Below are 14,821 nucleotides of genomic sequence, written 5' to 3' on the forward strand. Positions count from 1 at the left end.
TATTAGATAGTCCAGAGAATGACTATTATAAGAAGAACATACTGAAATAATTCAAGAAAAGTTTCCAGAACTAAGATATATGAATTTCTGGATCAAAAAACTTAAATAATACTCAGCACGATGAAGGAAAAAAGGCCCAGAGAAAGGCACATAAATTAGCTTGAAAGTTTAGACTATTAGATTTGAAAAGATCTAAAAGCTGCAGTAGGGCAAACAGGTCAAGGGATATGGATGGGTCTTGGACTAGGTATCAAGAATCTGAATGGTCTCATATTATCCGGGAGCAATATCAGAAACTAGAAAATGGCAGAGCAATGCTTTTGAAACTCTTGAGCAGTGCTTTTGAAACTTTTGAGAGGAAATTATTTCCCTCAGCCAAAATTATCTGTATAGTGTGAGAGTGGAGATTTTGCAACATGCCTGGTCCTTAAGTCTTTTTTTACCTTCTCACTATTTTTCCTCAAGAATGTATTGGAGAATGTGTTCCAGCAAATACCGCATTTTTAGGTCTATAAGACACACCAGACCATAAGGCACATCTAGGTTTAGAGGAGGAAAATAGAAAAAAAATTTGAAGCAAAAAATGTGGTAAAATATTTAATAACCTGTGATCCCGCTCCACTGCTGCCACTCCTCTGCTACTGTGAGCCAGGTAAGCTACATTCAGACTAAGATGCACCCCCCTTTCCTCCCAGATTTGGGGGGAAAGTATGTCTTATAGGCCAAAAAATACTGTAAGAAAGAAGGTGAGAAGGTAAGAAATGGGATCCTATACAAGAGAGTCCAGAAGGATATCTAGGAAGTCGGACAAATGTGGAGTACCTGGAGAGCATTCAGTCCACATGCGCATAGGGGAGGGCTGTGAGAGTGTTAATCTCTAAGAATAAAGAAAAAAATACTTGATTTATTTGACCATATTGAAAGGAGTTTATGGTAGTGCAAGAGACTTTACAGATGATTTTATAATAGGCCCATAGAAAATCTGTCAAACAAACAAACAGGGCAGTTAACTCCTCAAAAAAACTAAAAAGAAAGTTACTTGTGTATGGACTCAGCCTTGAGTATGGTTTTTCATTTAATCAGAAATTGTCACATGACTAGATTGGGAACATGGGATGGTATGGTACAATGGATATTCTTTGGGAGAAGTTGATAAATGGTGTGTCTACAGTGGGAAAAAAATTAAGATAAAACTATAAGCCTATTATTGAAATATAAGAATATAAATACTGTGGGAAAAACTAAAAGCATTGAAAGTGGTTATACCGTGGTAGTAACAATTGGGAGTGAGGAGAAGTGGGATTGCTTATTTTTTGCATAAGCCTTATATTCTTTTTGACTTATTAAAGTACTTTTTACTTTGATTTAAAAATTTAAAACATGAATAAAATGATAAAAAGGTACTTGTAAGAGCATATAAAATTTGCTTCTTAAGTCAAGATTTCCCACCAGGCAGAGAGCCAAAGAGCCAAGGAAATGGATTCTACACATTTTACCATTTTGGAGCTTACTATCTTGTTTGAGAATGAGTGCTTTCACTTTGAGCCTAAGCCAGAGGATGTACACCAAGGTCCTCTCTTTTCCTGAGACTCTGGGTGATGACAGCTGAGGGATAGAAAGCAGAAGATGCAAGTGAGAAGTAGGTCTTAGGAACGGGCTGGCCTGGATCATGCCTGCCCTCAGTGGACCAGGGGTGGCAGTAATTATAGTTGAGAAAGCTGGTATGCGGAAAGCCAGCCCTGATACTGGTTCACTCCTGCTGTCTGCTTTCCTGTACAACCTCTCCCTTTCTTCTGTGGAGACTCAAGGAGATTGGAATGCTGCCGAGGCTGGTTTGAACTGGGTGCTGGGCTGGACTGGCATCTGTGCAGCAGTCATTTCTTCCAGAGTTCAGCACAGTAATGTCCCTGACTCTTGTCTGGTTCCTTCTGATAACAGCCCCAGCATCAGCAGAGATGGGGACAGGGTTTGCTTTTAAAATTAAAGAAATTGTTTTTTGTTTTTTAAATAACAGAGGGAAAAGCAAATGTAACCCATGGCATTTCTTTCTGGAAGTGTGATACCATGAACCCTAGTAGCACCTTTACATCTATATCATTCCTAAAAATTAAAGAATTTTAGTAGCCTGCACAGCATGTAAGGAAATGGCAGCAAACACATCTCTAGGGCTATTTGCGTGTGTCTGTGGTTATGTGACATTGACTAAAGTAGTGCAGTGGCTTCAGGATTTCATCATGCCTCCCATCAGTAAAAAAATTGAGCATGTATATCTGACAGAGATATATGCATTTACGTACTGTTGCACTATGTACCTTATAAAACACTGCAAAAATCACTGTCTTGAAAGGGTGAGCTACAAATGTAAATAAGTAGAAGTTCTAAGTTGGTTGTTGTTTTTTTTCCCCTATCCTCCAATTGATAGTTTTGCTCACTTTTAGAGACAGCTGATGTAGAGACGTAAAACATCTCAGTTTTTTACTTCCCTCCTGTTGACTTTTGATCTCACCACATCTGGGCACATATCCCAGGGTGTAGGCAGAAGAGGATAGAGTCCAGATATTTCCAAGAAGAATGATTCTCTTATAGTTCATTGCTTATGAAATCTTTTAAAATTTTTTTCTCAGTTTAGACACAAACTATTGATGATGTCTTCCAAAAATTTTTATTGCAGACTCTATGCCATGATGATATCTAGTACAAACTGCCTCTTTTCCACTCCCACTGCACCTTTTGACAAGTCAGAAAACTGAGGCTCATGGGGGGTAAGTGGCTTGTACCAGGGCAGCTGAGTCAGGATCAAAATCCCCAGTCCTTGAGTCCTATCACCTCTCTCTTTAGAACTACATGGTGGCTCTGGCTAGTGTGGCACAGTGTATTGAGTACTGGCCTGCAAACTGAAAAGTTGCTGGTTCAATTCCTAGTCAGGGCATGTGCCTGGGTTGTAGGCTGGACCCCCATTTGGAGGCATGCGTGAGGCAACTGATAGATGTATCCCCTTGCACATCGATGTTTCTCTCCTTTCTCCTTCCCTTACCCCCACTCTCTAAAAGTAAGTAAAATCTTAAAAAAAAAAAAAAAACTCCCTGGTACATACTAAAACTTCTCAGAGAACCCTGTTAGCCCAACTTGACTACTTTGTTATCTGAAAGCTGTAACATTCAGTATCTAAGATCCTTTGCCTCCTCTGACCTGTTCACATTATTCTCATTGGCTTGGGACTTGAATTCTCTGAAGCTGAGGGAGAATGTTTACGGGCATAGACACAAGTTGCCTTTCTTTTGTTTTCATTTTCTGCTGTTTTTCCTTTTGTTTGACTGAGGGAAGTTGTTTCCATGTCCATAAAGGAAGCTCTCTGCCTGTGACTGTGGGCTTTTTCTTTCATCCAGAAATGGGACCCTTCTTCCCTGACCTTCAGGTGTTTGCTAACCCCAGTGTATGGTAACAACTTATTTCTTTTTTATAAACTTCAGAGTGTCCTGGTTGTCACCAGCATCACCATGATTGTTCCTCAGAATTTAAGCAGCAAGTAAAAATAGTAGTGTGCATGAAGCTACCCTCATTGCTCCTCAGGACTTAAAGCTTCCAGACGCTTCCACTTTTACCTCTTCAAGAACTCATGTGATGTGAGCTTTAAAACTGATTGAGTGAGAGACATTCTTCTTTGCATTTCAGCTTCAGGTTATCAGAAGGCTTTTTGTGTTATCTTTAATGTCTTTTTACTAAAAAAAAAAAAGAAGTCCAAAAGATGTTTTCCTTTGAAAAATTTGGCTAGCCAGGACTATCTGAAAGAATTCAATAATTTCTATTTAAAGCAAAGAAACCTATGTTTCTCAATTGGCAAATTATAATGGTTTTTATTGCCAGTGTTAGAAAAATGGTTGTGTTCTCAGCTACGGTATATTTATTCTAAGTGATGTACTGGTAGAACTTTTTTTTTGCTCCTGTATAGAAAAAGCAACAGGTATAAAATTAAAGGTCTTTGCTTAATTTGCTTTGAAGAACAAAGGCTCCAGTACCAGTGCTTGGAGGTGAGTCTCAGATTTCTGATCTCAAGTTTCTGTTATATTTTTCATGGATCCCTGAAGTGGGGAAGTGTTTTTGTTTGTTGTATGTTCTGGTAGCTAGTTTTAGAAAAGAAAAGCCTCTTTCCCTAAGGGGCATGGGGCAGTATGCAGGGCTAAGGCCATGTTCCCTTTTGGCCTCATGCAAACAACACAGGACAAGTGACCTGTAAAAAGCTGTGTAAAAAGCTCAGCTTTTGAGTCTTATGTCATGTGGACAGTTGCTCACAGTTATCTTCCTGGATGGGGTTTTGAACATACTCCAGTAGCTCGTTTTTCTCTTTTTTCTAAGATTGAAAAAAGCATAAAGGTATTAAGCTAGCAAGCAGCAGGCAGCAAGTGCACTGTATGAGGGCATTATTGATGTTAGAAACATGGTTCTTCTCATGATGTTACCCCCACTCAGGGGAAACAGGTGAGTTTTGTGCCTTGGATTCTAAGAGCAGACAATAGAGGCTAGGGGAAACCACAAAACATGGAATGTATGAAATGAGGATGGAGGTGGGGCCGAAAGGTCTCTCCAAGCTTCATTGAGAATAATGCTGATGTATTACTCAACTGAGAGAGAACAGATGTCAAGTAATCTTTTCTATTCAGTTATTCCACAAGTAAGATGCTCTACATTTTTCAGGAAATTCTTTTTGAGTGTGTGTATACCTTCAGATTGAATGATAGTCCAGGATCAGGGGAAAACCCAGAAGGAAAATTTAAGACAACGATAAACACTTTATTTTGTATACCCATTTTAAATATTTGTGTCTAGTATTCCCAATGCTTTACTCCAAAGTTTCTTGTTTTTTTAAAAAATATTTAATCTCAGTGTCACATTAAAGTTTGTGTTAATAAAAATTGGTTTGTAGCCACTGGCCACATGATTATTTAAATTAATTTTAATGAAATAAAATTAGAAACTCACTTTCTCAATCATACTAGTCACATTTCAGGTGCTTAGTAACAACGTGTGGTTAGTGGCCACTGTATTGAATGATGTTGAGACAGAACATTTTCATCATCCCAGAGAGTTCTGATGGACAGTGCCTGTCTGGAGGCTGGCATTTTTTTCATATTCACGGGAAGATCTTGTTAATTTTATACTTTGCACTGAGGAAGGACTTTACTCACAGACATCTGGGCCCGGATGAGACAAGCAGCCAGCTAAGTGCCCCGTGTGTCACATTGCTTTATACTGTGGGGTAACTTGAACAGCCTAGAGTAAGAAAGGCTATCAGAGCCAGTGTGGTAAGTCAGTGATGCCTTTTGCACCTGGTAATAGAATATCTGGTTAACAGGATAGACTTTAGAGACAGAGTGACCCTTCCAGCTGGGTGCTTACTAGCCTGTGACACTGGGCAAGTCCCTTAGCTTTTCTGAACCTATTTTCTCATCTGTAGAATAGGAATGAAATAGCTACTTCCTAGGTTTGTTATGAGAATTATATTAGGTAAAGTACATGGAATAAAGAATATCAAGTATTGAATACTTACCACAGTGTGAGACGTGTAGTAAACATTTGCTCAAAAGCAGTTATTTAATAATATATTCTTAGTGGTAATAATAACATTTCTTATTCTGGTTGACATCAGTTTCTCTTTTCCTGATGTGTGCCTTTTTCTCCATCCCCCTTTTTAATTATTTCTCTCCTTTATTTACTTGCCCTATTTCTATTTTCCTTTATTTCATTCTCTTTTGTGTTTTTCTCCTGACTTGGGGCCTTGGGTAACTGTTAGTGATACTCAAGGATTAAGAATTCCCTGTCACTTAATTGCTGGAGTACAGTGAAAAATGGGAAATAATTGATATAAATGAAACCAAACCTTATAAGGATTCACAGAAACACAGCACCTTTAACCAGTACTTATGTGGAAGCTGGTATATATAGGTCAAGAGGCAATGCGGGATAATTGGCCAGTAGAGACAGGGTCCATGAATGCCCCCTAATTTGCTGTAACTGGTCAGCAAACTGTCCTCAGAGCCACAGCCAGAAAGTCCCTGCTGATTATTACATCTTTCTTTATGTAGCAACAAAGGAGAGAGCGTGAAGCTAGAAGGCAGCAGGAACGTGAGCAGCGAAGAAGAGAGCAAGAAGAGAAGAAACGTCTGGAGGAACTGGAGAGAAGGCGTAAAGAGGAAGATGATAGGAGACGGGCAGAAGAAGAGAAGAGAAGAGTTGAAAGAGAGCAGGTTAGTTCACAAAGAATGTTCCAACAGTGAGTTTGTGAGGTTTCTTACTTTGTAGAATTGGGGTATTTGGGGCAAAAGTATACACACACATACATGCACATATTCAGGACACAATTGGAAGTGCACCAATAAATTGAGTCTCTTGTTTTTAAATATATATATAAATTATTATACTTTAGAAACCTTGAAACCAGAAAAGTGGTCTACAAATAGTATGATGGTTCAAAGATTTCTTAATATTCCTTCTCTTGTTCAGCTAAAATGCTTCAAGCCTAATATATCTGGAGATAATTAACCTTTTTAAAGTGAAATTAAAAACTGACTGTAAGAAATTTCTTATGAGCAATATTTGAAATAGCCACTGGATATTATTAATATATATTTGCATCTAATTCAGCATATACATATGTAGCATGTAACAAATGTAATGAGATTATTGTTTTGTTTAAGCAAAGAAAGATCAGATTTTGGTAATATTTATGGCATTTTATTAATGCCAGATATAGTTGTCTTTAGAAATTTCCTTGTTTTCTGAACCACCTGTGCAAACAGAAATGGACTGAGTAGTCTGTTTTCCATGTTACAGTGTGCATCCCATCCTTGCCTTTCATGTCTTTGAATGAATCACTTTTTTATGAGTTTTGAATAAAGAAAAAAGATATAAATGGGGACAAATTTAAATAACACTTGAGATTCATGCTTAAAGTACTTGAATACAATGGTATATTGACTTCCAAATTTGGTTATCCAGTTATTATCCTTGACACTAATGATATGCCTCAGGTTCTCTGAGACTTGGGTCTGCCTGCTGCATTACTGGTGTCTCCTAGGATTTAAGTGATATCCTTTGTCTGTTACCTTAGTGACATCATGGACCAGGTAACTAGTGTATTTTAGGTGGTTTTGTTTCACATTCTGATTTATACTTGGGAACTGCAAAGAAGACAAAACATGCACTACACGTTTTAAACATTAAATCACAATTTAATTCTCACAATTTGATTGTGACAGGATGGTATGAAAGTAATACTTAGTCTTTGCTGTTCTAATGGCAGTCATTAGCTTTTGTGTATAGCAAGTATTCTTCACCTCTTCTTTAAAAAGAAGCATCAAAAATCAATTTTATTCTACTTTTCTTATTTTGTTGCAAAGTAATTATTCCCATGTTAACAGTGCTGTGGGAAACATTTCTGCATAAGATGCTTGTTTGTGTACATGTGTAATTGTGTTCTGTGTATTCATTGACTGTAGGTTAGGACCTTTGTGATTTGGATAGATGTAGATTTTTCAGTTTTCTCTGTGTTTTGAAGGTAGAAAACAAATGAGTGTACTATTTGATCCTTTAATTTATGGTTTAATTCTGTTGAGTTCAAAGCAGAAATGAGTTGGGAGTCAGATTCCTTTCTCAGCCATTGCTGGGGAAGGTCATATTCCATGCTTGGGTAGTCCTTGGCATAGCATGTATCATGGAGGGTTAGGCTTAAATGGAGCCCAGATTGAAATCAGTGCATTTGCCACTGGTCTTATGGATATGTTTCCCCTGGACTGGCTTTTTTTTTTCCTGGGGGAGCTGAATTTGCTTTGTAAGATAAACCTAAGGAAATTTATATTCTCAATTTCTGTTATCCATCATTCTCTCAATTAAAATAATTGGTTAACTAAAATTCGTGTTCAGCCCAAATGTGTGGTTATTTTTATCTTAAAGGATGTAGCTTGACATCAAGCTACATTGTCAAGCGCATTGATGTCAAGTGCATTGTTAGCAGTAGCCCTATAAAGAAATAATCTGACTTTCAGAATAAAATTTGCACTCATAGACCCCTTAGCCTACTTTTCTTCTACAGTACATAGCTTTCTTCCCTGTTGAAAAGGAAGGAAACTTCTTTTGTCTGTAAAATGTTTGTTCTTTTTGAAGTTATTTTATATCTATCTCATATTTGAGTCTCACGAAAAATATTGAGCGTTGGGAGAGAATGTTCTTGGTACTAGTTTCTTAGATGAGAAAACTGAGGAAATGGGAGGTTGAGAGCTGGCCAGAGATCACAGGCTAAGTAAGGTGTCTTGATTTCCAAGTCCATTAAGTACACATGCAGCTTCAAGTTTGGATTTATCCTCTTTATATGCATATTTTGGATGTGTTTACCTGTTTTCACTGTTTATCTTTCTTTTCTCATTGGAAACCATTCACCTCTACCCTTTCCTTTCTCTCCCACAGACACACACATGCATCCACACCCCCATACCCCCACACACCCCCTCATCATGAAGGACCTGGGCCTGTTTATTTGTGAAAAGTTGCCTGAGTCTCGTGTTCTAAGACCGTGGCTTCTAGAATGTAGTCATCCTAGGTACTTCCCGTATCATCAGAGAAAATGCAAATTGTGTTTGTTGTATTTTAATATTAAACAAATTTGGTGTGAAAAATTGGCAACCTGTGATTGTTATAAATAATGAGTAATATGCAGACATTTATTGAGAACCTTCTGCTTTCCTAAAATTAAGCTCCTGATTTCTGCGGTCTGCCATCTTAAGGAAAACATCCCAGTCCTTTAAAATGCAGCATTTGTGTATAACAGCTGTGTTCTAAAAGAAAACCTTCCAGATACCTTTGTGTATACCATTGGAGGGCATGTCATTATTTATTAGACTCTTCAGGTCTTTGTGGCCAGTTTGAAGTTCTTGGGAAAATCCTTAGCAATAGATTTTGTTAGAGATTCATTACTAAGTGAATTCCCACTTAGTAAAGATGACGGGGCAGGTGGTTCTTGGTGCTCCCTTCAAGTAGTCCTGATGCTTTCCTTTTGGATAAATTGATTGCTGGGTAATTTCTGTGTGACAGGAGTATATCAGGCGACAGCTAGAAGAGGAGCAGCGGCACTTGGAACTCCTTCAGCAGCAGCTGCTCCAGGAGCAGGCCATGTTACTGGTAACGCCCGTATCTGTCTTGTTCTGTAGTGCCAGGGCTCATGTGTCCACCCCTCCCCTGAGCTGGGCAGAGCTGTGTTCATCACCAGACCATTGTGGTTAGTGCTGTGGGCTGACAGGCTCAAGTGGAGTCGTCCTCTGTGGTCCTAATGTTTGGGTCACATTTCCAGGTGGCATTTATTTATTTATTTATTTATTTATTTATTTTCCACTAATAACTTAACTGTTCTCATTTGGTAGATAGACAGGTTTTGAAAAGAAGTTGGCATTCAGTGAACAAACAAGAATGCTAAGGGCTGAAGATTCAAAGCACTTGCCATAGGGTTTTTACCTAGTTTACTCTAGATACCTTTTGAAACCACTGCTACTGACTTTTAATTGAATTCTCTCTTACTCTGTCCAGTGATATTATTGTTAGCAACAAGCTGTCAGATTTTTCCACAGGTAATATGCTACTTAAAATCCCGCCCATTTTGCTTTGTTAACAAAACATGGGGAAAAAAAAGCATGATTTTTTAAAAATAAGGTTGAGAATGAATCAGAGAAGAGGCAAGCTTTCCATTTCCCATAGATTTAGTGTTCTCTCCCTCTCCAAGGAGTGCCGATGGCGGGAGATGGAGGAGCACCGGCAGGCAGAGAGGCTCCAGAGACAGTTGCAACAAGAACAAGCATATCTCCTGTCTCTACAGCATGACCACCGGAGGCCACACCCACAGCAGCAGCTGCCACCACAGCAGGAAAGGAGCAAGCCAATCTACCATGCTCCAGAGCCCAAGCCCCACTTTGAGCCTGCTGACAGAACTCAAGAGGTATCTGCTTTCCTGTGTTGCTTAGACATTGATCCTGTGTTGATTCCCTGCCTCTTAAGAACAGGGTAATAATAATAATGCTAGAAGAGGGCATAGACTTCAGCTGGTGATCCACCCACTTGGTTTTCTAGCTGAAAAATTGAGGTTCTGGGAAGTGAGGGGACTCTCTTATCTAGTTATGTGTTTTATCCATGAAGGACCAGAATGCCTTTATTAACAATCCTCAGATGAATTGAGCACTAAACTAAATAAAAGGGGGGAATACTGTATGGCAGAATTATTCTTTAAAATGTAAGTGAGGGGAATGGTGGGCTGGTTAACTATTTTTCCATACTTGCAATGACAGTGAAGTGTGCTTGTAGTCCATTTACTGACTTTTCAATGATCCCAATTTGTTACCAAATTGGCATATTTGGGAGAACCTCCCAGCAAGGATGTGGCAAAGCAGTCACTATTCTGGAATCCTAGGAAGCTAGGGAGCTAGCTTGGTCAGCCTCTAGGGTACGTTGAATCCTAGCCTGTAGGTGGCACCCTTCCACTGTTTCTGGCCCTCACAGAGAGTTAGATTCTGGGAACAAGTGTTCTGGAATGCCCTTTTTTGATGGAATGAAATGTGTTTTTGGATTCCTGATAACATTCTTTTAATCTGTTGGTTTAGTCAGTTATGACACGTTTAATTTTTTTTTCTAGTTTATTACCCTCATGTACAACCCTAGAATTCTTGCCAGGAGGAGAATTTAAAGGCTGCCTCTTTTAACTTTTATTCTCATAAGTATTCCTTTATCCTGAATCAAACCCTGGCTCTGCTTTATTTGCCTCCTCCGTTTTTAAACTACTTCTTTCTTTCCTGTAGTTGAAGTAAACAAAACTTCTCTTTACAGTCCATCCACGTCCAGGCTTTCTTTGCTATCTGCTTTTCCCCACTGACATTGAGTTATGTCTTCTAATTCTCTGACACAGGTGGAAGATAGATATAGGAAAACTAACCACGGCTCCCCTGAAGCCCAGTCTAAGCAGACAGGCAGAGTATTGGAGCCACCAGTGCCTTCCAGATCAGAGTCTTTTTCCAATGGCAACTCCGAGTCTGTGCATCCTGCCCTGCAGAGACCAGCTGAGCCACAGGTAGCAACAGCCAGTAGCTGTGGGTCAAGGAGATGCACGTGATAACTCACTGAGTTACTGGCCTGCTCATAGTATTCACATTTTGGTGTGTTAACACATTTAAAAAGAGAAGAGATAAGCTGGAGTAAGTTTAGACCAACTTAAAGAGGACATGCCCTCAGTTGCTAGGGAAAATAAGGATTTTTTTAAAAGATTTTTGTTGTATTTGTTAAGAATATTTAGATTCAGTGATATCTTCTCTTAGTCTCATGTCTTTCCTTCCCTAAATCAGATGTTCACTACTAAGTGTCTTCTTATTCTAATACAAAGATTTTTTTTTTTCAGTTTAGTTTTTAGAAAGCTTGTGTTACAAGTACACCAGGGAAGAACCATACCTTTTCTTAACCTGTGACCTTTGGTGTCTGGCATGTTCCATGCATGGGCTTCAGAGAGCCAATGAGGACCCTGAAATTTTACGTACACGTTTTTGGTTTGTCCAAATGTGCTTTTTTTTTCCTAGGAAAAAGGTCTTTTATCGGATTCTCAAAAGGTTCAGAAGTCTAAAAAAAGTGACAATACAATGGAATGGGTTAGGTGTGGCTTTCCCTGAAGTGGGTCAGGGTCACAAGCTCTCATAAATCCACCACAGGCTGCCGCCCTGTCTAGGTGAGGGAGGACCTCTGGGCAGAATGCTAAGGTTAAGAGAACCCTCTCTTGATAGGCAGCTAAGGGTACCCATGGCAGAGATCTTAGATTCCACTGATTCCCACTTTCTCACTGAAAACAACTGAGTTTTAGACATTTTACTCCATGTAGCTATGTAACCCAGAATATTGGAAACAAATTCTTAGGCCTAAGATTACCTGTTACTGATGTTTACATGTGTTGGGAGGCAAAAGTTCATTTCCTTGTGATAGAATTAGCTCTGGTATTTGGAAAAACAAATTCAAATGAGGATTTGAATGTGCTTTACAGTAAATAAACCCAGTATGGAGGAGTTCAAACAGTAAAGAACCAGGACCTTACCGTGAGATATTGTGGGTGTGTGTTGGGTGGGGGAAGGGGTATATTGGGTGGTAGGAGGTATTTACATGGGATCAGCAGTTCCTTGATTCACAGAAGAGCTGTTCCACAAGCCAGTGGTAACTCTAAAGAGCAAGGGATAGAAAGAAAGGGAACAAAGGAGAGTAGAAAAGGGAATAGGGAAGAAAGGGAAAGGAAGGGAAAGGAAGGGAAGGGGAGGGGAAGGGAGGAGGGACGGGAGGAGGGACTAGTAGAATAGGCTTGATGACATTCCTGTGAAGAACCCAGTATTAAATTTTTTGTTCTGAAAGTTAAAACCTACCATAATTAAAAAATCTTGATCTGTTTGGCCACTAGCATTTCCTGAATGATGTAGACTACTTTTTATATTAATGTTTAATTAATACAGTGCCTGGAAATAGTCTCCCTTTTCCTCTTATGTAAAGTTGCTTTTGGCTGAAACATAGACCTATTGAAAACATTCTCTTTTGGGAAACTTTTTTTAGGTAGGACTCTATTCTAAAACTGATGTTTTTAAAAATTTTAGTTACAGATAATACTTTCAGTTTCATGCTCCCCACCCCCCAAAATTTAAAACATTTCATGCATCTGGGATTATACCAATAACTAGAGTTATGTGACTGTCACCTAGAACTCATAAATCTGGAACTAATTTTGAATCTTGCTTTTGGGAAGGTTGAATCAATTGTGATTTGGCATTTCCAGTTTTCATTAAATGCATTGATATAATAGATGTAAAGCTAAAATAATGTAAATTGCAATATTAAACATATTTTAAAATAGTAAAATGTAATTTAAAGAAAATGCAGATTATTTCAGAGATTGTTTTCTCAATTTGAAAGCAACCAGAAAAAATCAGTTAACAAGTAGGAGGTCAATTTAGGGAACCATACTAATGAATATTTCTCAAGAAATTAAAGGTTTTTTTTTTTTTTCATAACTAGTATGAGGGTGTATGCAGATCTAGGGTTTGAGTGTTTTAAGGCTTGAGAAAAGAAAGAAAGAAAGAAAGAAAGAAAGAAAGAAAGAAAGAAAGAAAGAAAGAAAGAAAGAAAGAAAGAAAGAGAAAGAAAATTGTTAGTGTGTTTGAAAAGTTAGCTGTTTTTAAGTTATTCTGCAGGGTCTGGCACAAGCAACACTACTTTTCATTACAAAATCTTTTATTACAAAGTCAGAAGCATATAATTCTATAACATAACAATATCACATTCAAGCATACCATATGACATTTTAGGTGAAATGTTTAAATTAAAACTATAATTTACTACAACCATATTATTACCCTACCAATCACACTCAAACAGGTGTTACTACTGCCGGACCCTGTATTTATAGTCTGTTAAAACATGATGGGTCTGTCTTTGCTCATTAAATGTGTTGTTTTACTGTTACGTGGTCTGAAATCTTACTGTGAAGGTGGATAGATAGGTCTGCATGTATGGCAGTGTTCACCTTTGATCTCTGTCCCTCTCTCCCTATCCATTCTCTGCTTTGATATGGATATGCATGTAGCATGACTTCTATAAGCCTTTTTTTAAATCTTCATGTTTACTGCTATTTTAATGTTTTTCTAGATGTTAAAAGAGTTTTCCTTTTAAGTGTGCATTTGTTCTTTTTCTACCTATTGTGTTCCCCAGGTCACTTCTTCACTTTAAAGTGTTTTGTTGCCTGGCTTACCTGATACTATAGCACCCAGTTTGCATTTCCCAGTTCCTTGCTTTGGATTTGGTATTGACCAAAAAAAGCGTTTTATGCAGAACGCATTGAATGTTTTATGTTTTGTTTTCTTGTAAGGTACAGTGGTCCCACCTGGCATCTCTCAAGAACAATGTTTCCCCTGTCTCGAGATCCCATTCCTTCAGTGACCCTTCTCCTCCCAAATTTGCACACCACCATCTTCGCTCTCAGGACCCATGTCCACCTTCCCGCAGTGAGGTGCTAAGTCAGAATTCTGACTCTAAGTCGGAGGTACCTGACCCCACTCAAAAGGCTTGGTCTAGATCAGACAGTGACGAGGTGCCTCCAAGGGTAAGAAGCAGAAAGACAGATATGTGCTTCTTTTTTCCTTTTTGTTATTTTTTAAAGTATTTATTTCAATAAAGGGTATAATGACTTCACCTAAATTCAGGGGCAATGAAATTTCAAAGGAACTTCTTATAGTGGGGAGAATGTTCTACACTTAAGAGTTTTATATTCACCTAGTGACAATTAGCTATCTATTGTTGTTGTTAAGTCTATGTTTAAACACTAGGTAACAAAATAATTTAAGAGTATGTCTATAAAGAATATGCTTTTAGAATAAGTAGAATCAAAATACATTTTAGCAGTTGTCTTATATGTTTATATAGAAGCTATAAAGTTGTTTTACAGCATAAACCATTATCTTACTGTTCAGAAAAGATGTCATAAGGAAAAACACTAACAAAAATTTCAAAAAAGATTTTTTTCTTTTTAAATTGGGAAAGTTTTTATTTTGTTTTGCTTTTTAAAATATTTTTACTTTTAATTTTTTTAGTAATTACTTAATGGTGAAATTAAACACAAGAGCACAATTTAGTTTATTTTTCCTCTACTTGGTATTTGCTTCCTCTGAATATTTTCTTGCTTCCTCCCAGTCTTTGATTCCTACTGATCCATTTGTACACATTGTTTGATTTCTTTGAGCTTATTTTCCTGATTCTCCTATTATCTCAGCAAAAT

General features: G+C 38.1%; 1 protein-coding gene across 42 annotated transcripts in view; it reads left to right on the forward strand.

The window, feature by feature from the left end:
- The window catches only part of MAP4K4 (mitogen-activated protein kinase kinase kinase kinase 4), a 198,302-nt gene that overhangs the window by 149,235 nt on the left and 34,246 nt on the right, over positions 1 to 14,821 (forward strand). For 11 of the 42 annotated variants that reach the window (XM_045827882.1, XM_045827881.1, XM_045827870.1 and 8 more), the window contains 5 exons: positions 6,081 to 6,242; positions 9,082 to 9,168; positions 9,764 to 9,976; positions 10,937 to 11,098; positions 13,916 to 14,149. In XM_045827882.1, coding sequence (XP_045683838.1) covers positions 6,081 to 6,242; positions 9,082 to 9,168; positions 9,764 to 9,976; positions 10,937 to 11,098; positions 13,916 to 14,149 — 858 coding nt within the window. The remainder of the gene's footprint in view (positions 1 to 6,080; positions 6,243 to 9,081; positions 9,169 to 9,763; positions 9,977 to 10,936; positions 11,099 to 13,915; positions 14,150 to 14,821) is intronic. The other 31 variants (XM_045827876.1, XM_045827912.1, XM_045827891.1 and 28 more) reach the window with 7 other exon arrangements.

Source organism: Phyllostomus hastatus, unplaced genomic scaffold (genome assembly GCF_019186645.2).
Source record: "Phyllostomus hastatus isolate PE091 unplaced genomic scaffold, TTU_PhHast_1.1 phas_scaffold_78, whole genome shotgun sequence".
NCBI lineage: Eukaryota > Metazoa > Chordata > Mammalia > Chiroptera > Phyllostomidae > Phyllostomus > Phyllostomus hastatus.